Source organism: Hippoglossus hippoglossus, chromosome 24 (assembly GCF_009819705.1).
Source record: "Hippoglossus hippoglossus isolate fHipHip1 chromosome 24, fHipHip1.pri, whole genome shotgun sequence".
NCBI classification, from domain to species: Eukaryota; Metazoa; Chordata; class Actinopteri; order Pleuronectiformes; family Pleuronectidae; genus Hippoglossus; species Hippoglossus hippoglossus.
The window spans coordinates 2,246,356-2,273,974 of NC_047174.1; the positions used below are offsets into that span (position 1 = coordinate 2,246,356).

The window sequence follows — 27,619 nt, forward strand, 5'->3', positions numbered from 1 at the left end:
TGAATCTTACACACTGGACCTTTAACATCTGGGCCACATCTGGGCCAAAAGAGTTTTGAGTCATTCATCAACATCTGGTGTAAGAAGCTCAGAACCAATCACCAACTCTCATAGAGCAGATGTATAATTGAATTATTTGCTTTATTAATGTCTCGTGCATATTATACAACACTATTCTTCTTTCTGCTCCTTTTCATTCAAGCTTTGAGATTCAGTGTTTGTATTTAATTTCTTTTCTTTGGTCGCTGACTGAGGCGAAGTGGAAACACCAGAGTCCGCGGGAGTGCAGTTCTCCCAGGGCACGTGAAGGCAGCGCCAGTCACCGTCATGTGATGTCCTGTCATGTGATGCGGTCACTTCCTCCTCACTGGGCTCGGAACTCACACACTCTGCTGCATCATGTCGTCTCACTGAGGCTCGGCTCGGCTCGGCTCGACTCGCACGCCCCCCCCCCCCTAAAGACAGCATGTTTCCTCGGTGTTCCTCCGGCCGCCGGCTGCCTCTCGGCCCGGCCCTGTGGCTGCTGGCGTGTGCGGGCTGCCTGCTGGCCCGGTCCGGAGCCCAGGAGGCGGGCAGCTCCGGCTCCAGCAGCAGCCTGTGGTACCAGGATCTGTGCAGGTAACAACAACAACAACAACACAACACAGCAGCAGCACCTGAGACACAAACCCTGCAGCGACACAACACAACACAACACAACACAACACACACACAGAACAGCTGTGTCCCCTCAGCTCATCCACCTCGAGCTGTGTGTGTCTGTGTGTGTGGAACCTCGTGTAATTAAGTGTGTTTTTAATCTTCCTCTGCTCAGACACCCGGTACCACACAACCCAACACAAAACAACATGGTTTCCTGTTGAACGTGACTCCTACACAACCGTTCGGCGTCTTGTTCCGGGCACAACAGCCACTCGCACATTAGTTTAGTTCCGGTCAAAGATGTGAAGCTTCAGCGGCGTGAAGGTGAAGCGTTAGCGGGGCTAACACACCGATAAACACCGCTCTTATCTCACAAACAGTCGCTGCCCGACACCCACTAATCAACAGGACTCGATTTGAATGGAAACTCATTTAATTCAATTATCTTCTGATTGAATTAGTTAAAGGTTATTTGTGTGTTTTGTGTAATTGTATCACGCTAATGTGTAGCCTCGCTCCCCGCGGCTAACGTGACATGTTAGCTGTCATGTACCAGCTAATGCTAACAACTGTTAGCAGGGTTAAATTACACGTTTTTCAAAGGGACCCTGGTAAAGCAGATACATATATATTTGTGTACATTCACTCATACCTGTACTTTACTCGAGTTTTTATACAATGCTGCTTTTACTTCTCAAAGGGAAGTATTGTATTTTTACTCTTGTACATTTATTTGTCAAGTTAAGTTCCTAGCTACCTTTGTTTACTAAAAGCTGGGGCTACCATGTTAGCACTTTTACTTGAGTAGCATTTTAAGATAAGATAAAACTTTATTATTCATTGTCACAGCAGCAAGAGTCTGAAATAGGCATCAGTGAGTAATAATACTTAATTGTAAGAAACTTATAAAACATATAAATGGAATAAAAACTACTATATACAGTGTAAAAACAAGGAAAATATATGTACAGTGTGAGAATATGTTCAGTGTATTGCACGGACAGAATGAATATTGCACAGTTAAGAGAGTTAAACCAGAGGTAAAGTCCATAATGGGTGCGTTTAGTTCTACTGGGAGCAGAGCTGGTTGTACAGTACTGCCCAGTGCCGTGATGGTGTCCTGCAGTGGGCGGGGCGCTGCAATAACAGTACTTTTACTGTGTGTTCTGAGGACTTTTACTTTGGTAAAGGATCTGAGTACTTTTTCCACGACGGCTTTGTGTTGACGTTTCACTTCAACCTGAACAATGTGTTGGTTGAACACAGTCGTTATCATCCTTCTTAGCCGAGCTCTGTTCTGGCTGCTGCTGTTCAAATATTGACGCAGCAGCGTGGCAGAAACCAGGAGCTGTGACATTTGAATTCAGTGCTCGTGTAAGGAGGCTGCTGGTAAACAGAAACAGTTCACAACACATGTCTGACAGGTTTAATTGTACATATGCAGGATACAGGCAGAATTATGCAGGTCATTTATTTACAGTTCTGTGGTAAATACGACCCCTGCAACAGACAATAAACATGAAACTCAAATCTTAATGCACTTTCTTCTTATTTCCTTAACTCCAAAAAAAAAAAAAAAGGAACTGTAGTTGTTGCATGTGAAAAAGTTTGTGTCTCACTGAGTCAGAACTTGTGGCGACAGGTTGCAAAACACTTGAACGGTCTTATTCTTGATTTCCCTGCAGATCACTCTGAGTTCAGACATATTTTAAAGCTGTGTTTCACCTGCTGTTCTCGTATTAGATGGTAAAATGATATCTCTCACTTATTGTTACTGTTGTTGACAGCTCTGTAAATCAGTAAAGCAACAATACTGTGTTTAATCTCATCTCTCCTCCTCTGTCTTCTCTTTTTCCTTGTGTCGCAGTTATAAATGGGAAGCTAACGACCGCATTAACAAAGTGAGCTACACGTTGAAGCTGTGCGAGTCTTCCCCCCCGACCGGCTGCGCCCCCAGCGCCGCCGTCTGCGCCAAGGACCTCGTCTCCGGCAAAACACAGTCTGTGGGTGAGTGCAGCCGAAAGGAAAACGGTGTTCGTGGGTCATGTTTTTGCAGTTGCATCACCTTCTTTTATCAGCCAGGTGTTGTGGCATCGTCACTGTGACTTAAACGCTAAGGAAAGAACTGTGGTCGGAGAAGTTTGAGCAAGACTTTGACAGTTTCTCCTCAGGTGCTGTAAGAGTTAGTTTTTTGACGTGTCTGTGATCAGAGAGCGGTGGTTTTATAAGTAGCTGGTGAAGTGAAGCTTCGGTGGTTTCAAGTGTGTCAGCTGACTCTTCGTCTCACAGGATCTACGGCGAGATTGTTTTGATAAAACCTTTTGTGGCTGGGACTTGAATTCTTGAGCCATAACCACTTCATCTGTCTGTTGCTCCATATTGCTTTTTTTAAACTTCTCACGTTATGCAATTCTGGAGTCATTTTTGTGCAACGGGAGGAAGTAGAATGCGTTTGTTCATCTCTATTTAGCTGCGGAGTCTGAACTGGTCGAGCGTTTGCATCAGCTCAAGGTGGCAGCGTTCGTATCTGGGATTTCTGGATAGTGGGATCAGATGGATCCTTGTTTACACTGCATGTCTGATGGTTAGAGTCGCAGCTTCTGGCTGTTCAGAAACGCTGATTCAACCACGTGGATATTGAGACACACATCATTAAAAGCACAGTTCTGCCCAACTTCAGTGTTAACAAGAGGCGAGTTCAAAGCCCTGTTACCTGTTGTGTTGTCATGGTGACTCTAACCCCTCCGTAGCCCGAGTAAAGTTTGCTAATAAAAGTTTAAACTTTGCATCGTAGCCGTCTTTCACACTTTTCAAACTCTTCTGTCTTTTCTGTACTTTGGACGTCTCTCATTGCCTCTCGGGTGAAGTTGCAGATTTCAGCGTAAAATGCAGCTTTGCAGGAGTCACCTTTGACCCCGAATGGAGACAGACTGTTGAGCTCTAGTTTGACATGTGATGAAAGATGATATATGACATATGGTATCAAAGAAAACATGACCCCCCCTCTTCCAATTTTTGTTATTTAAAGATATGCCCCTGCACATTTACTTATGACGCATGCCTATTTGATTTTTATTAATTTCTGAGACCATGTGTGAATGGATATACGCCTGCAGCTAATGCATATATTGATTATTTGTTTTGTAAGTGTGTAAGAAGGATGATCTCATGGTTATCAGTAACAGATTTTTTGCCTCTCAGCGCATCGATGACTCATCTTAGGAAGAGAAGTGACATTATTATCGGGATTGTTGATGGAAAGCAGCTCATAAATCCTGAGTCCTGAGGTCAGACGTGACCTCTGAGATCTTCTCCTGACGCCCAGAGAAGCGCTGCTGTGTGGATCAGACTTTCAGAGCTTTATCGGTACATTAGCACATCTGATCTCTGTGCTGATGAGGCTGAATCTCCTGCTGCTGTGTGTGAGTGTGTGTCTGTGTGTGTGTGTGTGTGTGTGTGTCAGCAAGATCCACGTCGCCGCCCCAGAATCCCTGATGTTTCCCAGCTTCTCTCTTCACTGACCCTCTATTTCTTTACTCTTGGATTTAGACATTTAGACCTGGAAACATGAACCAAAACCACAGATGATTTGTACCAATAAACCAGACAAGATAACACACAGCTCGTATTTTTAGATGTCAGGAATATTCATTTTGATGAATTAGTAATTAATACATTTCTACTCTGAGAAGAATCTGGGACAGTTTTTGGAGAGTTTGTTCACGTTTGTCTTTGTTCTTCTTTCTGAGCCAAACCCCAGCATCCTGTTAATCCGTGGTCGTGTCTTTTTGCGGGTGTTAACATTGTGTTTCATTATTGCTCAGTCACACTTGACTTCCAGTGAACAGAGACAGTCCCGATCGCAGCTTAATAACCTGAACGTAAATCGTAAACTAATTCAAACTGAATAAAGTCAGGGACGTTCCCAGATTGTCTTTAATTTGTACCTGAAGATATGATATGAATTTGAAACCTGGTCTCACTGTGACGATCGGGGCAGTTTCTCAGTTTCAGTCACGTCACTTTCTTTGACCCTGAGCTCTAAAGAAGACGTGCTGCCAGACGGAGTTATTGCCAACTCCCACAACAACAACAACAACTTGTCCTGCAGACTGAAGCCGTGACCTTCCCCCGGTGACAAATTGGTGTTTGGTCGCTCTCAGCCAGAAGAAGAGCGTCATCTGACTCTGATTTCTGCGCGTGACGAAAAGCTGTGTCTCTCACTAAAGGCTCTGAGCTGAGTTTTGTATTGTAGGCTCCTGTTGACGGTACAGCTTGTGTCCAGGGTTTGTACTTTTAGGATTTCCTCATCAAGTTTGAGCCTTTTTCCTCTCAAGAGGAAGATCACATGTAGAAAGTGTGTCGAAGCAGTGTGGTCAGATGGACTTTAATCACACGTCGTGACTTATCACATGACTCGGATACGCACCGCGAAGCATAAAAGCTCGACGACACAAATAGACTCACATATCTCACCCTCCGCTCTCTTTCTGTTTGCTGAAGTCAAAGCTTTGTTCGTGCTCTGTGGTCCGAAACCAGACGTGGTCGGTCCTCTCACCCTGACATTCACGTCTCATGTGGTTCCTCAAATCAAAATCTGTTAGTGTTGTCTGTTTTAGATTTTTTATTACCTCCACCAAGGACGTTATGTATTCAACCCCGTCTTTTTATTTAGTTTTTGAAAGCAAGATTACTCAAAAACTACTGGATGGATTTCCATGAAACTTGGTGGAAGTGTATGCGTTACTGGTCTTGAAAGGACACAGCATTTTGTTGCAACCCTGGATCGGGAGGAATCAGGAACTTTTTAAAACTTACTTCAACATTGTGGGTTACCTAAGTTTTCATCATTTTCCTTGATGTCTTGGGGAATAATTGATTTATCTTGAAGAAGAAAATCAGGCATATTTAGAGGACTGATATATTCTGTGCAATTTAAAATACAAATACAAATCAGGATCTAGTGGTTTAATATTAAACTATTTGTTTTCCTCAGGTAAAAACACAAGTGTTCAAGACAGTTTTCAGGTCAAACTGCCAGTCAAACCTATATGGATCTAGTTGTTTACTGATTGTCTTGTAGGTTAATCATTGATCAAATGTTCCAACATGCTGACCTGATAAATATCGTAAACTAAAAAGTGATCATCAGAATACATAATATAGTTTTTATATCTTCAAACTTCTTCCTCGTCACAAACTTCTCGAGGTCTGTTGACTCCCACAGTGTCGTCTCGTGCTGCAGCCGTTTTCAGTCAAATCTAATCTGCTGTACAACACCTGCTCATCTTTAAACCGTGGACAGACACAGATAGACACCAGCTGGTGGAGAGAGATGAACACCAAGCTGATAAAGATCAAGATGTTTCCACCAGGAGTCAGAGAAACTTCTAAACTTCAGACCTGAACAAGATGGTGAAGACTGGACTTTAAATTTGCACAGGCCACAGACATAGTTTAACATATCAAGTTAAAAAGAGACGATATGTTACTGTCGTGTTCACTTCTTTTTATGTCGTCTAAACAAATAAATTAATGCAAGTTTTTTTAATATTCTGGTGGTGGTAGTTTTGTAGTTTTCCTGAAGGAAATGTGCAGTAGAGTAATTCTTTCAGTCTTTAGTTTCAAAAGAGATAACGATCACTTTTCAGTTTGATTCACAAGTGATCAGTCAACTATCAAGATTTTGTGTTCAGATAGAAGCTCTTTGTGAATATGAGAAACTGGTGAAGCGGTGCGGAGCTCTGCCAACAGCATGTTGTGTTTTTGGTGTTGGGTCACAGTGTTGCCCAGTCACATTCCGTCATGGTGTCATTTTGAGGGGGCGAAGAACACGCACTCGCAGTCACACGTTCAAACGCTCACGCAACTTTCTCTCCAACCGCCTTCAGAGGAAAAAACTAAATACAAGATTTACCAAAGAAATGAGAGGTCAAGTATTTCTGAGGAAGATTTTAAATTGAACAGAGAAATGTAAACGTAAAGGACAATAATAAGTTAATTTATTAAACGCAGACACTTTGAGACAGTTAATTACAAAGGCCTTAAAGTGCATTTTCAATTAAACCAAAGGTGAAATTAAACCAAAGTTTTACATTATTTATATTTAGTGTATACACCCACTTCAACACAAGTAGTTTCTAAAACAATTTCAACTTTATTGATGTGTGCAGGGAAACAAATGGGCGTAAAAACAACTAGAAAAGAACGACCACATGTAGCATGAAGAATAAAAAACAATATTCCAATAGTTGTTATGGTTCGTTTTTCTTGTTTTGTGATAAACCTCCTGAAAGAAGGAAACTGATTATTCATTCATATTTACACTTTTCTCATCGTTGATGCAGCCGATGTGAACGAATCACAGTTTTACATCTTCACATCAGTTACTCTCATAGTGTTTAGTCTGGCCTCTGTGACCCACTGAGTTTATTTAGTGGCAAATCAAGTTTCGAGGCCTCATACTGGACAGTTCCCACAGCTGTCCCATGATAAATGGACAGTGTGTACTGGGAGCATCAGGATATTAAAGCACAGAGGTTGATCTTGTGTGTTTGTTTGAGTTTTCAGGTCAGTAGCACACAGGGGAATTTGATACTTGTTTGATACTTTTCATACTTTCAAATGGAAATAACCGTGAAACATCTTTATTTGAATCCGTGTGATTCAGTCCACAGCCACAAAATATTAAAAATAAATGAATTTCTTCATGTATGTTAAAGACAAAGGGCTTTAAAAACCTTGTTATTGTTCTGTGGTTGACTGTGTTTCTCTGTCTTGATGTCCAGGTGAGCTGTCGCTGCAGAGGCTCTCTGGCACCGTGCTGGATTACAACAGCACCGTGAAATGTCCAGAAAACAACAACAATATACAGACGAGCATCAGCTTCCAGTGCGGGAGAACCATGGTGAGACGGAGCAGAATCATCACACGAAATGAAACATGGTTCCCTTATCCACACTGAAACTAAGATTCAACCCCTCCCAATATCTCTGAGCTTTCATTTCACTCAACCAAAGTAATGGTGAACGTTTTCTTTCACTGGAACAAACAAACGTCCGAAATACAGTTAACTGTTTGGTGTATATCCGCTGCAATGAGGGGAAGAGAAGCTAAGAATGGAAATAATGTCGAACAATGAGAGTCACCTCTGCTCCAGTGAGTCCAACCTTTTGTGGGACTGTGGTTTCTGAAGATGTCTGAGAGGTGGGCTGACATGAACGATGAACGTCAGTGTCATTTCCTCTTCAGTTTTCTGTTTCTGCAGAAGTGAATTGAGGAGAAATCATTAGTTCACACATTCTGAAGAAATGAAACTGAATGAAAACTTTTTAAAATGTCATGTAACGTTTATAAGACGATTTGAGGGGGTCAATGGCAGATAAGCTGCAGTAAGCCTCAGCAGAAATGGGCCACGGGTAAAACGTTGTTGGATAAATCAACGTTTTTGTAGTTACTTTAAAAAAACGAATAATTAATATAATAGATTTGTTTTAAAAAAATATGTCATTTCAATGCCTCTGTGCAGGGGACCCCGGAGTTCGTTGCTGTGTCTCAGTGCGTCCATTACTTTGAGTGGAGGACGTACAGCGCCTGCAAGAACGGCAAATTCAAGCCGCACAAAGAGGTATGTGGTGGAACATCTGATTTGGAGGTCGAGAGCGTTTCATGTGTAAGAAAGAACGAAACTGTGAAGGTGTCATGTGAGAGAGAGAGAGAGAGGATGAGTCAGGGAGGTGTTACAGTGGAAAAGCTCTTGTGAGGATGCACCGAGTGTGAGACACGTATTCAACACTGTAGAAGATCTAGTTAATCTGAGTTTAAGACAGAATAATTGGAACATGTGAAACCAAGTGATGTGTGATTCATTGTGTGAAATTAATTAAATCTACATGTACATTTCTGAGGCAGATGAAATGTGAACTAGGGCTGCAGCTATCGATTATTTCAGTAATTGTGTATTCCATCCATTCATCAAATGATTATGAAATATCTTTGTTTTATTAAATAGCAAAAGTAAATATGCAAAAGAGAAAAAGGGACTTAGCTCCTGTGTGTGTCTGTGTGTGTCTGTGTGTGTCTGTGTGTGTCTGTGTGTGTGTGTGTAGGTGCCCTGCTACGTGTTTGACTCCGATGGTAAGAAGCACGACCTGAACCCGCTGATCAAAGTGAACGATGGTTACCTGGTGGACGACGGAGACGACAGCATCGACTTCTACATCAACATCTGCCGCAGTCTCAGTGAGTGACGGGTGGAGGGATGAGTAAAGGACCTTGTGACTGGACGATGGAGATAACTGTGTGCGGGGGTTTCTCACCTTTTAAACAAGTACAACGTACAGAGTGAAACTCACACACTGTCCGTCTGTATTCAAGACTTTAAAAAATAGGTCAGAGCCTTTTATCGTGTTGCACATAAACCTGCATTTGATCAAATATTGTTCCTACCACCACTCTGACAAACCAGGGCTGGTTCTTTGTAAATTACACCTAAAAGTCTGTCAAATCAACTGAAACGTTTAATATTTTTGATATCTTAAGAAAATCAAACCGTCAGAGTGTAAATATGTGATTAAATATGATATAATGTCTAATCATCATTCCTGTGAGTCACCACCATCAAGGACCTGCTGCAGGAGCTTTACTTCCATCAGCTGTTTGTTGTTGTGATGCTCCTGTTTCTTTTTTCATCGTCTCATTTCTCCTCCTCTTTCAGACCAAGCAGAGAAATCCTGTCCCGAGGGCTCGGCAGCTTGTCTGGTCACCAGTCAGGGCTCCTTCAGCATGGGCTCCCCCACCAAGCCACTGGAGCTGGTCGACAGCGACAGGTGACCTCCGAGTGAACCAGGACCTCCTGCAAATAGCCTGCACACATCCAAACCTCTGTCTCTTAAAGATCTGTTAAAGAATCCGTTCAAACAGAAGATTAAACATTTTTATTCTTCGCTTTCTTTCCCCTCGTCTCCTCAAGACTGAGGCTGCAGTACGAAGTGAGTGCTGGTTCGACTCCTCCTGAAATCTGCAAGGGACACAGTCCTGCCGTCACCATCACGCTCATCTGTCCGTCAAGCAGACATCCAGTAAGTTCCGCTCATTCACATGTTCGTCCCTCCCCTTGTTGTAGTTATTAACTGATCCGTGGTTTACTGTAAATGTAATGTCTGTTCCCACAGGGCAGCTCTCCTAAGATGACAGCGGAGTCTCACTGCCGCTACGAGGTGGAGTGGGTGACGGAGTATGCCTGTCACAGAGATTACCTGGAGAGCCAGAACTGCAAACTGACCAGTGATCAACACGACATCTCTATCGACCTAACTCCGCTCACTCTGAGCGGTAAGTCCGTCTCTTTCCTCCTCTCATTCCTGAAGAATGAGCAGTTCCTTGTTTCTATCGGCAGAAAACAAACACTCAAATATTATCCACAATCACATATGTAACCTCCAAGAATGATTGGCTGCTATTATCGCAGTTAGAGGAAGTAACTTCATGAGTACATTATTCTGACCTTCCTGATTTTTGACAGCTCATTGAAGCTAGAAATAGAATTTTTTTTTTCCACTTTTAGCCCCAGTTCATGAGCAAAAATGTGACATGATGTTAGAGTCAGGTTATTGCTCAACTGGACGTGTGTGTGTGTGTGTGTGTGTGTGTGTGTGTGTGTGTGTGTGTGTGTGTGTGTGTGTGTGTGTGTGTGTGTGTGTGTGTGTGTGTGTGTGTGTGTGTGTGTGTGTGTGTGTGTGTGTGTGTGTGTGTGTGTGTGAGAGAGAATCTCTGAGGTCTCTAAAGGAATCGATCCACGTTGTATTGAAGATCGATACCAAACTTTTCATCTAATCTGTGTAAATCCCATTAATACACAAGTGTTTTGTACAGATTGAACAAATCGGTTCCAGGACATTAATATATTAAGACGACAAAACTAAATACCAAACTATTCCTTTAAGTTAATGAAGTTTTATACCACAATATTATTATTAATATTATTCTAGTTTCCTCTAGAGTTTTGCTCTTTTCAGGATGTGAAAATAATACAAGAATTAGACGTATGGTTCTGCACTAAATCAGATTAATCACATCAATATTCATATTAAACAATCATACTCAATCAGATATTGAGAATTGTAGTATGACGATGATGATGATGATGATGATGATCCTCCTCATCCTCCCCTGCTGTTTTGTGTGCTGCAGCCTCTGACCCGCAATACTATGCACATTCTGAGGCCAGCGACGGGTCCGAAAACTACGTGTACTACCTGAGCGTGTGTGGACAGATCCTCAACAAGGAATGTGGCGACGAGCCGTTCATATCGTCCTGCCAGGTGAAGAAGAACCCGCCCATGAGCAAAGTGGCTGGAAGAAACCAGAACCAGACGTTACGGTAATGTGTGTGCGTGTGTGTGTGTGTTTTGATTAAAGGCTAAATTCTATGTTTTCTTAGAATTATTCCACTGACCACATGAATAATCCAAAACTTTGAAATCAACAAACAAACACTCACAGAAACCGACACACGATGTAATAAAGAATGATCCTGCACATGACTTTTACAGTTAAAAATGATAAAGTTCATATCAGTTTCAGATTTTCAGTTGTTTAGAGTTGAGGTTAAATCGTTTCTTCTTTTCTCCTCTGCAGTTATTCAGACGGAGATTTGACTCTGATCTACCCGGACGGGGACAGATGCTCTTCCGGGTTACAGAGAATGACCATCATCAACTTTGAGTGCAACAACAACGCATGTGAGACTCTTTCTATTGTCTTTTTATATTCTGTGGAAGAGGTTTGAAAACTCTGCCCATTGACGTCACCTGGTGGTGAAATCAAGAATCGCAAGTTTCCAAGTGTTTTTTTTAAATTAAGTTTCTCTCCTCCTGACTGAATCGTTCTGTAAAATCCAGATCGTTCATTTCACAGGTGATTCGTGTTCAAACTTTGTTCCTCCTCGTTCTGGTTGCCTTGTTTTTCCGCAGCCAACGGCGGCCGAGGGAATCCCGTGTTTGCCGGAGAGACGGACTGCACCTACTACTTTGACTGGGACACGTCCTTCGCCTGTGTGAAGGAAAAGGAGGATCTGCTGTGTCGGGTCAGAGATGGAAACAAACACTACGACCTCTCACCCCTCACAAGATACCCTGGTGAGTGTCACAGGCTTTCTGACAGGAGGAGTTCAAGTTTAAATATTAGTATTCTTCTAATTTTGCTAAAAGAGGTATTTTTTACTTCTGCTACACTGAAGATTTGCTGTATAATTGTAATTTATTTGCCAATATTTAAGTTCTACCTCTGATATCATGACATTTGATGATGTATTTGTTGTAATGTGTTCGAGAAAAGTTTGTGATTGAGTCCAAGAACCAAATTAACCTTCCTCTGTGTCGTCTCTTGTTGCTCCAGAGACAGACGTCAGTGGAAACTGGGAGGCGGTGGACGCTAACTCTCCAAAGCCGGACTCACGATTCTACCTGAACGTCTGTCACAAAGTCGTCCAGATGGGAGGAGCCGCCGGCTGCCCGGTGAACTCCTCCATCTGTGTCGTGGGTAAGAAGACGGTCACTCTTTGAAACACAATATCTGAGGAGCACCTCAGGCAGAATCGTTCACCTGGACTCAAGGAGGTCCTGTTTTCTCTGTGACCTCACAGCACACGTTTCTGGAGTTATACACAAATTCGGACAAAATACACTCAATGTCTTATTTCCTTCCTTGTAAAAATACAAAAAGATAAACAAATAATCAAGGAATAAACAAATTATTAACAAGTGGGAACAATCACGCTAAATATAAATAATTGTGCCTCTTTCTACCTTGATCTAAACAAATTCTAACCTTCAGAGTGGCTCAAAAACAAATGAGAGTTATTGTTAAGCTTGTTAAGTTTATATTTAACCTGATGAGTGTGTGTCTGTCTCCTTCAGATAAGGACCATGGGTCCATCAGCCTGGGAAGCTTCCTCTCGTCGCCCCACAAGACAAAAATAGGGAACGACATCCAACTGGTTTATACTGATGGAAATTTCTGCATCAATAAAAAGACCCGGATCCAAACTATCCTGACCCTCAAGTGCAAACCAGGTCGGTCCCACGCAGAGATCAGTTGTCGTCTGTCCTGCTTTGTGTCTTTCAAGGTGATTTCTGTGTGTTTTGTGTTGTTGGTTCACTCTGCCGCTCTTTCCTCCTCCTCCTCCTCCTCGTTCTCCTGCAGGAGATCTCGAGAGCGCTCCCGTCCTTCGCAGCGTTTCCGAAGACGGGTGTGTGTACGAGCTGGAGTGGTACACTGCCGCCGCCTGTGTGCTCTCGAAAACTCAGGGAGACAACTGCAAAGTGGAGGATCCTCAGGCTGGTAAGACACACACACACACACCTGAAGAGGAAAAACCTGAAGAGGGAAAGAGGAAATTCACTTTGTTTTTAATGTTCAGCTGGTTTAAACACCTTCTGAGATCTTGAGAGCAGAACTTTTACTTTCTGCGGCTCCTGTTTTGGTTTTTAAAAACATCCGTTATGCTCATAGAAAGTGAAGTGAACTGAATTTACCATAAAGACGGTTCACCGCTTATCCCACAGGCCTCTTCTGCTCATTACACCCGGTGAGAGGTTTCAGGCAGTTTACCCTCCGGTCGTATCTTTTCATCACATGACAGTTGTTTAGCTCAGATGTGAATCATTAAAGAGACGCTGACCTCTAGCTGCTGCTGCGCGATCACTGCGTCTTCAGCTGTGCTCTGTTTATTCTTTTATTGGTGGAAGTTTAGATTATATACAAAACAACTCGTCCCACACAACAGGGTTTGATTAGAGGCAAAAACCACATTAATAGAAATAGTATACATCGGTTTGTTTCTTTGACCGAACTTTAATCCTCCACTTTAACGTTTGCTTCTCCGCAGGGTTCTCTTTCGACTTGTCGCCGCTCTCCAAAGATGGCGGCTCCTACAACCTGACGAGTGGAAACTACGACTACTACATCAACGTTTGTGGCCCCGTCAAAGCTGCCGACTGTCCAGGGAAGGCCGGAGCGTGCCAGGTTGAAAAGAGGTAAGAAATAATCTATAGGTTGAAGATGAACTTGCAAACTCAGATTTTTATTTAACAATTAACTTCCTACAGTGATCTTCTATTCTCTTCTTCTCATGGATATTAGGACTTCAGCCTCAATATATGTTTTTTTTTTCTTCCTCTGCAGTTCGTGGAATCTTGGGGATGCAAACTCTCATCTGTCATATTACGACGGCCTGATCCAGCTGTCGTACACCAACGGCTCCCAGTACAACAACAAGGAACACACACTCAGATCCACTGTCATCTCCTTCCTCTGTGATCCAGAAGCAGGAGCTGGAAACCCCCAGTTCCAGGTCACTTCCTCTTTTCCTTTCATTGCTTAAACCGTGTTTGTGCTCGTTCTTGATTTTTTTATCAATTTGAATCCTTTCTTGATTATGTGAATCCAGGTTGAAGACAAGTACACGTATAACTTCCACTGGTACACATCCTACGCATGTCCTGAAAGGCCCCACGAGTGTTTGGTGACAGATCCCAACACGTTTGAGCAGTACGACTTATCCAGGTAAAACATTTGCCAACTGTAACACAACATTCAAATAACACACATTTCTTAATACCAGCAAAACTAAGAGGAACAAACCCCCCACCAACAGCGTTTCCTCTTCTTGTTTCCAGCCTGTCTCGCTCCACCACCAGTGACAACTGGCAGCCCATGGATTTGTCCGACCAGAAGAAATACTACATCAACATCTGCCGGCCTATCAACGCTGTGGCCGGCTGCGACCGCCATGCGTCCGTCTGCCAGATGAAGTTCGTGTCCGAGCAGGTCTGTAACCGCTTTATTCAGATCTTCACCAAGTTGCACAAACTGATGAATATTAATGATTAAGATCCATTAATTAACAACAGTGAGTGAGAAAAGGTGAGAAAAATTACCACATCCTTCCCATAAGTTTCATGGAACTCCGTCAGGTATTTTTTGTGTAATCTTGCTTACAAATGAACGGACAGGGATGAAAACATAACCTTCTTGGTGGAGGTAATTATGTTATCATGGAAAAAATGTAAATGACAACGGTCTGCCAGCAGATGCAAAGTGTACGTGGTCGCTGATATGAAATGTAACATCATCTTCCCCTCCTCTGTCCTCAGGGCTCTCGGAAGGAAGTTGTGTCCATCAGTAACATGGGGATTTCCAAGGGAGGGCCGACCATCGAGGGACGGGACCGGCTGCTGCTGGAGTTCACAGACGGATCCGTGTGCATGTCTGACGGCCAAAAGCTCACATACACCACACGCATCCACCTGGTCTGCTCCAGGGGGGCTGGGGTAAGGGAACGGAATTCAGACCGTAAAGTGGAACACCGCCTGTTTGTGAGCGGTGTGTAACTTTGTGTGTGTGTGTGTCCCCCGCTGTGCAGTCGACCGGCCCACGGTTCCTCGTGTACCAGAACTGTACCGCCAACTTCATGTGGGAGACCCCGGCAGCCTGCGCCATCAGAACCACCAAGAAAGATGTGAGTTCTCCGATATGACAACGTGTCTCCAATCTCTCCTCTGACGGTTAATCTCCACATTTTAACATTATTGGAATAATTTAACAAATGGTAAAATGTCTTTTCTGTGTTGTCATCGCTGTGTCTCAGAGCTGCGCTGTTACAGACCCCAACACCGGCTTCGAGTTCAACCTGCAACTTCTGGCGTCAAAGACGGGATACAAGACGACTGCAAATGGGAAGGACTTCCTGGTAAGACAGACAAATACTCTGCCAACAGGAAATACGCTCTCATTTTTTTTTTAATGTTTTAGTTGATTTTTAAGACTTGTGTCTATGCAATGGTAACGACAACACTTCCTTCAGGACTCAACAAAAGTAAACTCTCTGCCTTTCACCACCCTGCAGGTGAACATCTGTGCAGATGTAGCACAATGCGGAGCCGGCATGGCTGGCTGTGAGCTGGAGGACGGGCATCCCTCCAGCCCAGTGGGGGTGGAGAAGTCCCTCCAGTACTCCACCGATGGGCTGCTCCAACTCACGTACAAGGGGCCGCTGGACGATCCCACGGGTAACGAGCACTGGAGATCAGTTTAATACTTAGAGAGGGGTCGTCTTCGATTTCTGAGATATTAACATTATTCCCTCTCTGGTTAATATTTTCCCTTCAGCCACTCGAGACACGTTTACCATTAATTTCGTGTGTGATCAATACTCTCACCCGGGCTCATTGAAACTGGTGCGAGAGGGTTTGAGCTCGCTGGCCAGCCACGTGGTCCACGACGTCCTCTTCGAGTTCTCCACCGCTCTGGCCTGTGTCCCTGCTCCAGTGGACTGCCAGTTCAGTGGTATGGACACACACACACAGTATAAATGATGTCTGAAGGTCAGACGATGTGTAAATGTACAAGCACCAGCCCTCATACACTTGTACACTGTGTAATTCTACCTCCCTGTCACCCCCAGATCCTCACGGTAATAAGTACGACCTGAGTCACCTCGCCCGGGACGGAGACGACAGCCCCTGGATCGCCATCGACACAGACTCGGTCAAATCGCGCAGCTTTTACATCAACGTCTGCAAACCTCTCCCTCCCGTGAACAAATGTCCAAGTCAGTCTACGTCTACCGCTGCACCGATCGTCTGTTAAGTCTTTTGTGAATTTTTGTGCAAACATTCTCGTCTTCTCTCCAGTCGGCCCCTTGGGAGCCTGTGGTGTGATCGATGGTAAAAGCTACAACCTGGGATACGTCCTGTCGACACCACAGCTGGCAGAGGACGGCTCCATCAGCATCATCTATCAGAACGGAGACCTGTGTGGTGCCACGTCCCGATACTCGACGCGCATCATCCTGCAGTGTGACGACAACCCGGTGAGTGACTCGAGACAATTGAAATATGACAATCAAAGGATATAAAATATATAAAAAGAAAGGAAATCACTGACAACGTGGCGGTTGAATTAATATTTTTGTGTGTCTGAATTTCCAGGGCTCCCCCATGTTCGACCGTAAAGACGGTTGTGAATACGTCTTCATCTGGAGGACGTCTGAGGCCTGTCCCATCAGGAAGTCTCAAGGTGAAAACACGTGTTCCAAGTGTCAAGAAAAGTTTAAACATTAAAACTTCTGCTGTTGGATGATTTATGCAGAAAAACAAAAACAACATGCCGGATCGGTTAAATCCACCAAGTCAGAGGTGATAATGAATTTATTAGAGAGAGACGAATAGAGATAACAGATCTTTGGTTATTTCCCTGTCCAGGCGATGGCTGTCGGGTTCGTGACCCAAAGAGCAGCTACGAGTTTGACCTGAGCTCTCTGAAGGGACAAGATTACCCAGTCAGGAGCGGACAGTACATCTACCACCTGTCCGTCTGCGAGGGGCTCCAGAGAGGCGTCTGCACCAAGAAAGACACCGGCAGCGAGACAGTGTCCTCCTGTCAGGCGGATGGAGAAAAACACATGATTGCAGGTACGGGAATGTTCTGATCTTTCATCGAATGTTTGAGTCGTCGTCCTTGTATTTATCTCTTTTGTGTGTTTTCACGCGTGTGTATTCGTGCAGGAATGGCAAACCAGATTCTGAACTACGTGGGAGACCAGCTGATCCTGAACTACACCAACGGAGAGACCTGTCATAAAATATACACTAGATCCACAGAGATTTACTTCTCCTGCCACCCCGACAGACATCCGGTGAGTTTGACACGCACTCAGAGACAAACTCAACCAGACAAATGCATAACAGACAAAAACACAACCCCCTTAGAGGAGGTAAACATCTGCTGATACATGAGATACTGATGTAAACGTGAGTGTCTTTCTTTAAAATACAGAAATGCCTCCCAGCTTGTTAATCATGTCGCCTTATTGTGTATGTGTGTGTCTGTGTGTGTTTCACGTGTCCAGGGAGCGCCAGAGTTTATCAAGGAGACTCCAGACTGCACCTACCTGTTCAGCTGGCCCACCGCTCTGGCCTGCGTCCCATTCAGAACCACCAGCTGCTCCTACAAGTAACAATCCTCCACCTCCTTACTCCTCCACCTCCTTACTCCTTATTTATTTCTTATAGTTCAATTTACACTCGTATAGCTTCATGTCAGACAGTTTAAACTAGTAAATTGCAAATAGCATTTATTATCTACAGTAATTAAAGTACCATAAGCAACATAACACAGTTTAAATATTAATGGAACAAAGTTATCATTCCAATAATTATTGTGGCAACCCCCCCGGTTCAGAAATGTGTTTAAACCTCGAGCGTGTGTGACAGAGATTTTTCTGCTCTGTGCTCAGCGACGGTCAGGGCCACTCGTACGACCTCTCACCTCTGGCGTTGGACTCTGGGAACTGGGAGGTTGAGTCCTCGTCTGTGGACACGACGAATCGATTCTACATCAACGTCTGCAGGACGCTGACCCAGCAGGGAGGTCTGTGCTCGCTCATTCACCTGTGCTCTTCATTCAGTAAACAGTGTAGCATCTCATCAGATTTTACTATGGGCCCTGATTGGTCTGCTTTATCTGCCATGATGATGTGTTTCCACCGTGACTGTACTTTTAGATGTCATATGTGCTTCATTAGCTTTGCTGTTGTTGAGTTACATTCTTCAATCCACTAAACATCCACTTTCACCCTCGGTTCACCTCGCACCAGGTTCATGGAAGTGTCCCTCCAGTGCAGCGTCCTGCATGAAGGTGGGAGATGACTATGTGAGTCTGGGGCAGGTGGAGTCTGGTCCCACGTGGGACGGAAACGTCCTGAAGCTGCAGTACAGCAGCGGCCAGCTCTGCCCCGACGGACAGCGCAACAGGACGAGCATCGTCCGCTTCAAGTGCGACAAAGACCGAGTGGTGAGGGAAACTCTGTGCATGTCTCAATCATGTCAATAATGGTGTTGGACCCTGTTTTTATGGCACAAATGTGTGTTAATCTAAATATAAAGTTAAATGTGTGTTTCTATCCCCCAGGACTCCCGGCCCACGATGATCTCTGCCCTTGAGGACTGTGTTTACACCTTCCTGTGGTTGACAGCAGCTGCCTGTCCTCTCAACAGCAGTGAACACGACGACTGCAAGGTCACCAACCCAGCTACAGGTCAGACCCTCAAAAGATGATCAGTTTATTACACATTATATACACTTACACCTGTTTCATACTATATTACGATCCCTGGTGACCCTCAAATTTGAACCTCTCTCCCCCAAGGTCATCTGTTTGACTTGAACGCCCTGACGAAGGAAGGCGGTTACACGGTCTACGGTCACCAGGATCACAAAAAGATGTTCCGCATGAATATCTGTGGAAACGTGGCGAACACCGGCTGCAGCCCTGAAACCGGTTCGTAACCTCCATTGTACAGATTTTTCTAACACAGTTTCTCTCCTGGTTACTGTTTGGTCTCGCTCACGCACTTGGCTGAGTTATGTAACTGAGGGATGTGCGTCACCTCTGTTCTTCAAACTGCATCACGCAGAGTAATGAGACACCTGAGGTCACGGTGCTCCTCAAATTATTGACTCCTCTTCTACCAGGGGTGTAGTAGATGTTGCACAGTTAACTGAGCAGCAGCAGAAAGACGAGGCTGCACAATAGGTCTGAATAATGAACTATGGGAATGTTCATGAATTAATGCACATCTAGAAATATTATGGGATGCACATGCCAGATAATAATGGCTTCTTCATCCTGACACCAGGTTTCATTTCAATGTGTTCAGGAGTTTTTACATAATCCTGCTAACTAACAAACAAATTGACAGGAGCAGTGGTAACATAAGAGAAACAAGTCCTTGTAAACCTCGACATTGTGTAATTATCTGTGTGCGTCTTGTGTTTGCAGGCGTGTGCATTAAGGACACCAGCACAGCGGTGAGCGGCGGTCAGGTGAGCAGGAAGCTCTCGTACAGGGATCATGTCGTGGAGCTGACGTATGAAGGAGGAAGTCCCTGCGCGGCAAACCCCGAACTCAAACACAGCAGCATCATCCACTTCATCTGCAGGTTCGTCCTCCTCGTCCTCAGCTGGGGTTTCTCTTAAGTTGTCCTTCTGTCATCACTGTTTTCATTAATTACATTTTTGACATTGTAGCTACTGTGATTTATCTCTCATGTTGACACTGAAATAAATAATGAGTATTGTGTCCCTGTAGACCCCCGAACATGGGCTCAGCCTCCGCAGAGCCAGTCCTCATCGACTCCGATGCTGAGACCTGCACACACTTCTTCTCCTTCCACACTCCACTGATCTGTGAACATCCTGTAAGTGCATATGTGTGTGTGTGTTTGTCATACAGATGTTATTAACACTCCCTTAGCTGTAGATTTATTATTATTTTCATACATTCAAGTGGAAAATATGGTAGAGAAGAAGTGAAGTGGACGTGTGGGATTGTCTCTGACTCCTGTGATTCTTCAAACCTTGTTTACTTTTGGGTTTCAGAGGCACAACAGCTGTTATTGTTCATCGTGTCCTGAGCCTCAGTCTGATTCTTTTCTTTTCCATAACTGACCTCTCAGGTGACGTGTTCGGTGCAGAACGGCTCTGCTCTGATAGATCTGACTCCTCTGATTCACCTCAATGGATACTACACAGCCACAGGTCAGCGCGCAGAGGTTTACACTTTACTTCATTAGATCAACGGATGATTTACTGACGCTCTGTTTCTGTTTCGTCCTCTCAGATGAGGCGGTGGATCAAAAGGATGGATCGTCAGACTTTTACATCAATGTCTGTCTGCCTCTGAACCCAATCCCCGGCGTCACCTGTCCTCCTGGATCTGCCGTCTGTATGGATCCTGATGACGGACCACCAATGGTGAGGCCCACTATCAAATGTTGTCATAAAACAGAAAATGTCAGAAGATGTGTTTCTGTTTCCATCTCATCTCTCTGTGTCTCAAAACCGTCTCTAACTTTCATCGTTTTCTGTCTTCAACTCCTTCTTTCCGTCTCTTAAAGGATATCGGGCGAACCACCAAAGGTCCTGAGATCGACAGCGCCACAGGGGAAGTGAACATCACCTATTACAGCTCCACCAAGTGTGCAGAGGACCTGTCACAGAACTACTCTTCAACCATCATCTTCACCTGCCAGAGAGGCCTGGAGCTGGTCAGTCCGAACATTAATGAGAACAGCGTTTACGTTCTTCTTCTTCGGGAAGAGGTCACTGACCCTTGTTCTGTGTCCAGGGCTCTCCACGGATGCTGAAGCTAGAGTGCGTCTATTTGTTTGCGTGGGCGACGCCTGTGGTCTGTCCAGATGCCACCCACACCAGCGGCTGCCACCTCAACGACTCCCAGCTCCAGTTTACCTTTGACCTTTCGGCCCTTTCTGCTGAAGTCCAGGTGAGCTCCACTAAAATGACGTTCCAGTGACTTTGAGGTTCTCGTCGGTTTGAGGTGTCAGAGAGTTTCGTGAATCCGGTCATTTCCCCCAGTGCTGTAAACTGCAGCTCTGCCTCTCCGACCACCTGTTGAACAAAGCGGTGACGCTGAGTCTTTGTACTTTAGGTGCCAGGACCCTCCAGCATGTACCACATCAGCGTCTGCGGCTCAGTGGCGGAGCCGGCCTGTAAGAACAGCGCAGTCTGCCTCGTGTCCGGTTCCGGTTCGGACACGTCGGCCTCGTCGTTCGGCATCAGCAAGGCCATGACCATGGACTACAAACACGAGGAGCAGGCGGTGCTGATGCAGTACGGAGGAGGAGATCCCTGCCCGCCATGTGAGTCTGTTCAACTTACTACAATCACCTCAAAAAGGTTTTTACCATCTTCCAAGTTTCACAATCTTAAAAGATACTTCGTAAAAAGTTTGTTAAAAAATGTAGATAAAGTAAAATAATGCATATAACAGCATTAACAGAATCAAGCTGATTTAAAAGGTTACACTTCAAATGAGATTTAGATTAATAATTAATTACATAAAACTAATGAGAAATTAACAAACTCTAAACATTGTGGAGGTCAGTAAAAAATGCTTTGATGTAAAAATTTGAGCTTTGTTCTTGTTCATGATGATCAACAGGAGCATTTAAAGCAGATTAACACAGATGAACCTGGATGGTCGACATGTGAAGAACGGAGCCCACTTCCTGTTTTGACACGTCCTGTAATGGACCATAGTGTCATGGCTGATATATTGATTCTTTGCACTGATAATTGTAAATTAAAAATGAATATATGTGGCATCCTCACCTCATAAGACCTTGATTTGTGTGAAGCGACTGAACGAATAAACGAGTGTCTGTGTGTTGTAGTGACCCCTGCTGGTGAGGTGTGTGTCTTCCCCTTCATTTTCATGAAGAAGTCGTACACAGAGTGCACCAAAGATGGGAGGACAGAGGGCAGGAAGTGGTGCGCCTCCACCGCCAACTATGACACGGACAGGAAGTGGGGCTTCTGCGTTGAAGGTGACAGAGAGGAGACAAAACCAGGCATTAAATCACATGATGCTGCCAAAACTTTTTAACTTTTAACACGTGTAGGACTGAAGCTGAAGTGTGGAGCAGGCAGGGAAAACAAATGACTGTAATTTGTTGTGATAAAAGCTAAATACTTTATAATATATTATGTCGTTAAGCTGTGAGCACTTGAAGCACAAGGTATGAATTAGTCTTTAGGGGCAACACCAACAATTTGGGGCTTTAGACGGCAAATATCCCATCTTCCGCTCATCGTACACTTTGTACAGCCGGAGTCAAACATCCTTCTGTTTCCATATATTCTTGTAAAGTATCCAGTGCCTTGAAAGTGCCCTCAGTCGTATCATCCATCTTTTGTTACGGACATGTTTTAAGATGCATTATTCTCCTGTGGTGAAGGAAATAGTTTTTTATTTCTTCCTTTGCAGGATTTCTTCTCTATAGTTTGAAAATGTTTTCTTATGTTTCTCCTCTGACTCTCTCTCTCTCTCTCTCTCTCTCTCTCTCTCTCTCTCTCTCTCTCTCTCTCTCTCTCTCTCTCTCTCTCTCTCTCTCTCTTTCTTCCAGCCTCGGCTAAACGTCAGTCGTCCATCTTGTTTACCTGTGACCAGTCTGCAGGCCACGGCTCTCCACAGCTGCTCTCAGAGACGGCCGGTTGTTCCGTCACTTTCCAGTGGAAGACCAACGCGGTTTGTCCCCCGAGGAAGATGGAGTGCAAGCTGGTCAGCCAGCATCAGACCTTCGACCTTCGAGCCCTGTCCTCCCTCACCAAGCCGTGGAAGTTCAGCCACAAGGGAGATTCGTGAGTCCATACATGTTTTCCATATTTTATCACCATGCTTTAATTTTTAAGTGAAATCATTTGGTATTAGAGAAAAAAGATATTTCCTGAATCCTGACTGTTTTAAATACGACTGTCCTCAGGTATTACATCAACCTGTGCCAGGGGATCCACAGTGGAGTACCAGCTTGTCCAGATGGAGCGACCGTGTGTCGACACACGGCGGCAGGACAGACTCACACCCTGGGTCGAGTTTACACCCAGAAGATGAGCTACTCTGGTGGGTAGTCGAGTCAAATGCTCTTCAATGGACCTGCACTTGTATGTGATGTTCAACGAGAGCTGGTCAAAGTTCGTGATCACGTCTGACACATCGTTCCTCTCTGTGCAGATGGAAAGATCTCCGTCAGTTACTCAGCAGGAGACGTCGTCTGTGATAACGGCGTGCAGGCGAAGACTGTGATCCAGCTGAGCTGTGGCTCCACTGTTGGACACCCAGCACTCATCAGGTAACACACACACACACACACACACACACACACACACACACACACACACACACACACACACCAGTTAAATGATTACTTCTCCACACGCTCAAAATGTGTTTCATTTACCTCCAGTATATGGTTTTGGTTTCCTAGCGAGTACAGTAAATGTGATGCTGCAACATCACAGCATTCATTGACTCATTTTCTAACTCACAGTTAACGGTGTTTGGCTTTAAAGTTCAAGTTCTTAGGTTAAAGTTTAATCAAAACAAAACATTCCGTATTCCTCAGTTGACGTTATTCATAGAAGCGAGTTTTTCATATTCTCTGGAGCAATTTCTATACAAAATGTATTCTGTATAGATATTGAATACAAACATTCAAACAACCTAAGAATGAATCAGAAGTTCAATATATTTAGTGAGTGTGTCACATGTCATTTTATTCACTGAATTTTTAAATCTGAAATCTTACACGTTGAATGCCTCCCCCGTCCGTCCGTGTGTTTAGTGTCGACGAGGCGTCCTGTGAGTTTGTGTTTGGCTGGGAGACTCGGTCGGCGTGTGCGGTGAAGCAGCGTGAGGTGGAGATGGTGAACGGGACGATACAGGTCCCTGACACCGGGGCCAGTCTCAGCCTGGGATCCCTCTACTTCAGGTAACAGATCACACTGGGTCTTTTATAGTTTGATACCGGAGCAGCGGGGGAATAGTCTGCTGTGGGATTGATAAACGTACAACATGTAATTCTCGTTCACCCTCATTTTCCTCTCAGCCAACACCAGGCGTCTGGAGACATCCGTCCCAACGGCGACCGATACATCTACCACATCCAGTTGTCCGGCATCACCAACAACTCACTGCCCAGCTGCCTCGGCGCCAACATCTGTCAGGTGAAGCTCAACACAGCCTACCGACGCAGGATCGGCTCCTCCAGCAAAGCCAAGTACTACGTTCAAGGTAATTCTGTCCATCGTTTGGTTTCCCATTTCCGACAACGGACATTTTTGACGGGACTCCAGAGCTTGTGGGTCCATTTCTCCGCAGCTGCAGGAACGTAACATACAATTAACATTTCAATCTGGTGCCATCAGGAGGAAACCTGGACGTGATGGTGCCCTCGGAGTCGGCGTGTGGCCGCGAGAAAACCAAAATGGTGTCATCCACCATCATGTTCCACTGTAAGCCAGCGGCAGGCGTCGGCATCCCGGAGTTCATGCTGGAGACGGATGAATGCCAGTATCTGTTTGTGTGGCACACGGAGGCTGTGTGTGGTCTGACGTGAGTCGACGCTCTTTTCTACTCATCACACACTTTCGACAAGTTAGTTTTTTTACTCCAGGCGTCAATAACTAACTGAAACGTTCCTGCAGAACTGTCGATGCGAAGTCGTACGACGACGACGACAGCGCGGCTAAAGCTGTCTCCAGGCGGAGCCATGCGCTGGGGGTGCTGCTGAGCCTCCTGTTGGTGGGTGTGTCGGTCTGTCTGCTCGGGCTTCTGCTGCACAAGAGGGAGAGAAGGTGACGACACGAGCATCCTGGGACTGAGTGTTCTTCGTTCTCACAGACGCCTGACCTCGTTGCTTTCTTCTTCCAGGGAGCTGGTGATCCAGAAGGTTTCCGGCTGCTGCAGAAGAGGAAACCAGGTCTCGTACAAATATTCAAAGGTGGGTCGATCAAACGAAAACACGTCCTACCTCATCGACAGCGGCGGGATTCAGTGCTCGTACTAATTCCCTTTACATCCTCAGGTCAACATTGATGAAGAAGGGGGCGAGGAGGAGATGGAGTGGCTGATGGAGGAGCTGGAAGCCCCTCCCACGTCCTCGTCGTCGAACCGGGGCAGGAGTAACCAGGGCAACGGTCACATCACGACCAAGCCGGTGAACTCAGACGCCCTCCGCTCGTTCACGCTGGATGAGCAGGAGGACGACAGCGAGGACGAGGTGCTCAGCGTCCCGGGGGTGCAGGTGTTGAAGTCGAAAAACTCGGCGGCTCATCGCAGCGTCTTCCTACAGGTGAGTCTGGTCACTGCAGCTGTAATCCAGATTCTCACTGTGACGACCTGAGGCGCAGGATTAAAAACTCTCTCTTTTCCGTTCCAGGAGGAGAGCGACGAGGACCTGGTCGGACTCCTGGACGACTCGGACCGGAAGAGGAAGAGCGGCAAGCCTCGCTCATCGGGCCGTGGTAACCACGGTAACAACACGGCGGCCAACATGAAGCGGGACGAGGATGACAGTGACGAGGACCTCCTCAGGGTGTGATGTCACTTCCTCACCCCCCCCCCGCTCTGTCCCTCCTCCTCCATCCTGTCTGAACTCTTCTCGCTCAGTGAATGTCTCCATCATAGCAACACAACAGTGAAAACCCCACAACATCTTGAAATCAGTTGGTTTTTTTTGGGACTGCACCTTTACTTTACTCCTCTGTCCAGTCCACAGCTTGTCGATCGATTAGCACACGGTTATTTAAACCTGCACCCTGTCTTTTCACTTGTTTCTTTTTGTATTTGAAACGATGAATTGAAATCACTTCCTTCACCGCAGCCACGTCCGTCTCCCCCCCCCCCCCCCGTGTGTCTGACAGGCCAGTTCAGACTTCTCAAATCAACCCAGGGCACAAAAAACACCTTTTAAAATGTATTGACTCTGCAGAGAGACACGTCAGGGAAAAGATTTAAATGAAGATTAAATTATATTAAATACTTGTATGTTGGTGTTTTAAAAGAAAAGCTGTGCTGTTGCTTTTTGCACTTTACCGTAGCACTGATTACCTGGAAATGATCCCTTTCTTTGCAGAGTGGGCAACAATACATTTACTACTTTGAGGGGTTGATTCATAGTTTGGGTTTTTAATGACCTTTGGGAACTTATTAGAAAACTAAGCTGGAGCATTGGGGCCATATGAAGAGAGAAATAAGACGAGATTTCGAGGATATTGTTCATGTGGAGCTGATTTCTCTTAATATTACAACTTTATTCTCTAAATCTCGGATGTTTCTTCTCTCGTGGCCGTAATAATCTGTCGTAGGAATCTGCGGTGAAATAGTGAAACAAAAATCAAACGGCTATCGGAGCAACAGGAGGCTGGTTCAGGTCTCAGGACGACGGCCGTGGAGCCGCCGGCTCGTGTCGTTTCTAAAGGGAATGAAGACGCCCGCTTGTCTTTTCTCGCTGTTTACAGTTGCTATAATAGCAGATCTTTTCTCTTTCTTTCCCCCGTGAAAAGAAAGCGTGATGCCTTCCTAATGATGAATTTACTTTTGCATCTTTCATCAGTGAATCATCTCCAGCGACAGATTGATTTGTGAGACGTTGTACATAGACGATAATGTTCAATAATGTGGACCTTTTTTTTCTGTTTTTCGTTTGTCCTCACCGGTGAAATGCTCACACGTTTTGTTTTTTTATGATTATTTAAATGTCGGAGCTGATTTTCTGTTGGTGTCTCTGTTCTGTGTGGAACTAGCGACGGCCTTAAGTGTGAATGGACGGACGGTGGAAGGTTGAACGTGAAACGTGAGATGTTAGTTTAGCTTGTGTTGGTTTTCTGAACTCCCGCTAAAGCCATATTCCTTCAGCCACCAACGGATGGAAGTAGTTTTCTTTTATTTTTTGTCCGCTTGCACGCTCTCGCACACGAACGGCTCAGTTTCCATATCCAGGTCTGTGATGGTGGACGTGTCAAAAGTGAGGTTTCAACTCGGTAAAGCCGAGTTTTGTGCCGAAATCCGCCCTTTTTTTTAGCCAAATGCATGAAATGATAACACAAAACGAAGAAATTCAACATAAATATATCCAGACATGTACATTTAACACCTTTTCTGCTCAATTATATCAAAACTAATGTTTCCTCAAAGGATCCAGGGCTCAGCTATTCAGGTTTTGTTATTTCATTGAATCCTAAATCACACACTGGAGTAAACCTACACAGTATAAACCACTGACTGGAAATAAAGACGGCTCCTCCCACCATCCAGAAATGAAGCCAAAATATTACAAACGCTGCTATTTTGTGCTACGTCATCAAACCTGTTAGAGACACGAACTCTTGAACGTGCGTCGATGTGACAAGAACGACCCAAAGTCTCAGGTTTATGATGTATACTGCAGCCGGCCACCAGGGGGACATCAAGGCGCTGTGGCTTCACTTTTGTGGAGCCGTCATATCGTCCATCTTTATTTACAGTGTTTGGTATAAGCTCAGTATTTCTGGTGCCGTCCCATTTCTTTCTAGTTTTCATTTGCCTCCACGACAGATTTAAAGGTGGAATCACAGA

At 44.9% G+C, this 27,619-nt stretch overlaps 1 protein-coding gene across 2 annotated transcripts; it reads left to right on the plus strand.

The window, feature by feature from the left end:
* Positions 1 to 353: 353 nt before the first annotated feature.
* Positions 354 to 25,687, plus strand: igf2r (insulin-like growth factor 2 receptor). Of its 2 annotated transcripts, none has more exons than XM_034579372.1 (51): positions 354 to 618; positions 2,510 to 2,649; positions 7,431 to 7,549; positions 8,171 to 8,269; positions 8,751 to 8,883; positions 9,359 to 9,470; positions 9,614 to 9,722; positions 9,816 to 9,975; positions 10,834 to 11,023; positions 11,281 to 11,384; positions 11,616 to 11,780; positions 12,040 to 12,183; positions 12,561 to 12,716; positions 12,847 to 12,984; positions 13,532 to 13,679; positions 13,828 to 13,996; positions 14,093 to 14,208; positions 14,322 to 14,472; positions 14,799 to 14,975; positions 15,068 to 15,163; positions 15,293 to 15,394; positions 15,551 to 15,713; positions 15,814 to 15,990; positions 16,109 to 16,255; positions 16,338 to 16,516; positions 16,635 to 16,722; positions 16,908 to 17,117; positions 17,211 to 17,341; positions 17,555 to 17,658; positions 17,942 to 18,075; positions 18,302 to 18,498; positions 18,616 to 18,742; positions 18,854 to 18,985; positions 19,487 to 19,646; positions 19,796 to 19,904; positions 20,163 to 20,244; positions 20,327 to 20,460; positions 20,604 to 20,753; positions 20,834 to 20,989; positions 21,155 to 21,365; positions 21,900 to 22,052; positions 22,632 to 22,866; positions 22,989 to 23,125; positions 23,237 to 23,354; positions 23,847 to 23,993; positions 24,111 to 24,295; positions 24,430 to 24,616; positions 24,709 to 24,858; positions 24,935 to 25,004; positions 25,089 to 25,355; positions 25,443 to 25,687. In XM_034579372.1, the coding sequence occupies exons 1-51, from the start codon at positions 467 to 469 to the stop codon at positions 25,602 to 25,604; spliced, it is 7,482 nt and encodes a 2,493-aa protein (XP_034435263.1). In that variant the 5' UTR covers positions 354 to 466; the 3' UTR covers positions 25,605 to 25,687. The 2 variants fall into 2 exon arrangements, with proteins under 2 accessions (XP_034435263.1, XP_034435264.1); XM_034579373.1 differs by having other exon boundaries at positions 15,551 to 15,709; positions 15,810 to 15,990.
* Positions 25,688 to 27,619: the final 1,932 nt, after the last annotated feature.

What these genes read in the sequence shown, in the direction of transcription:
- igf2r (XM_034579372.1), top strand. Translation starts at nt 467, where the DNA reads ATGTTTCCTCGGTGTTCCTCCGGCCGCCGGCTGCCTCTCGGCCCGGCC. An exon ending in AACTCCGCTCACTCTGAGCG is followed by an intron (nt 9,976 to 10,833) that starts GTAAGTCCGTCT and finishes TGTGTGCTGCAG; the next exon opens with CCTCTGACCCGCAATACTAT. An exon ending in TCTGCTCCAGGGGGGCTGGG is followed by an intron (nt 14,976 to 15,067) that starts GTAAGGGAACGG and finishes CCCGCTGTGCAG; the next exon opens with TCGACCGGCCCACGGTTCCT.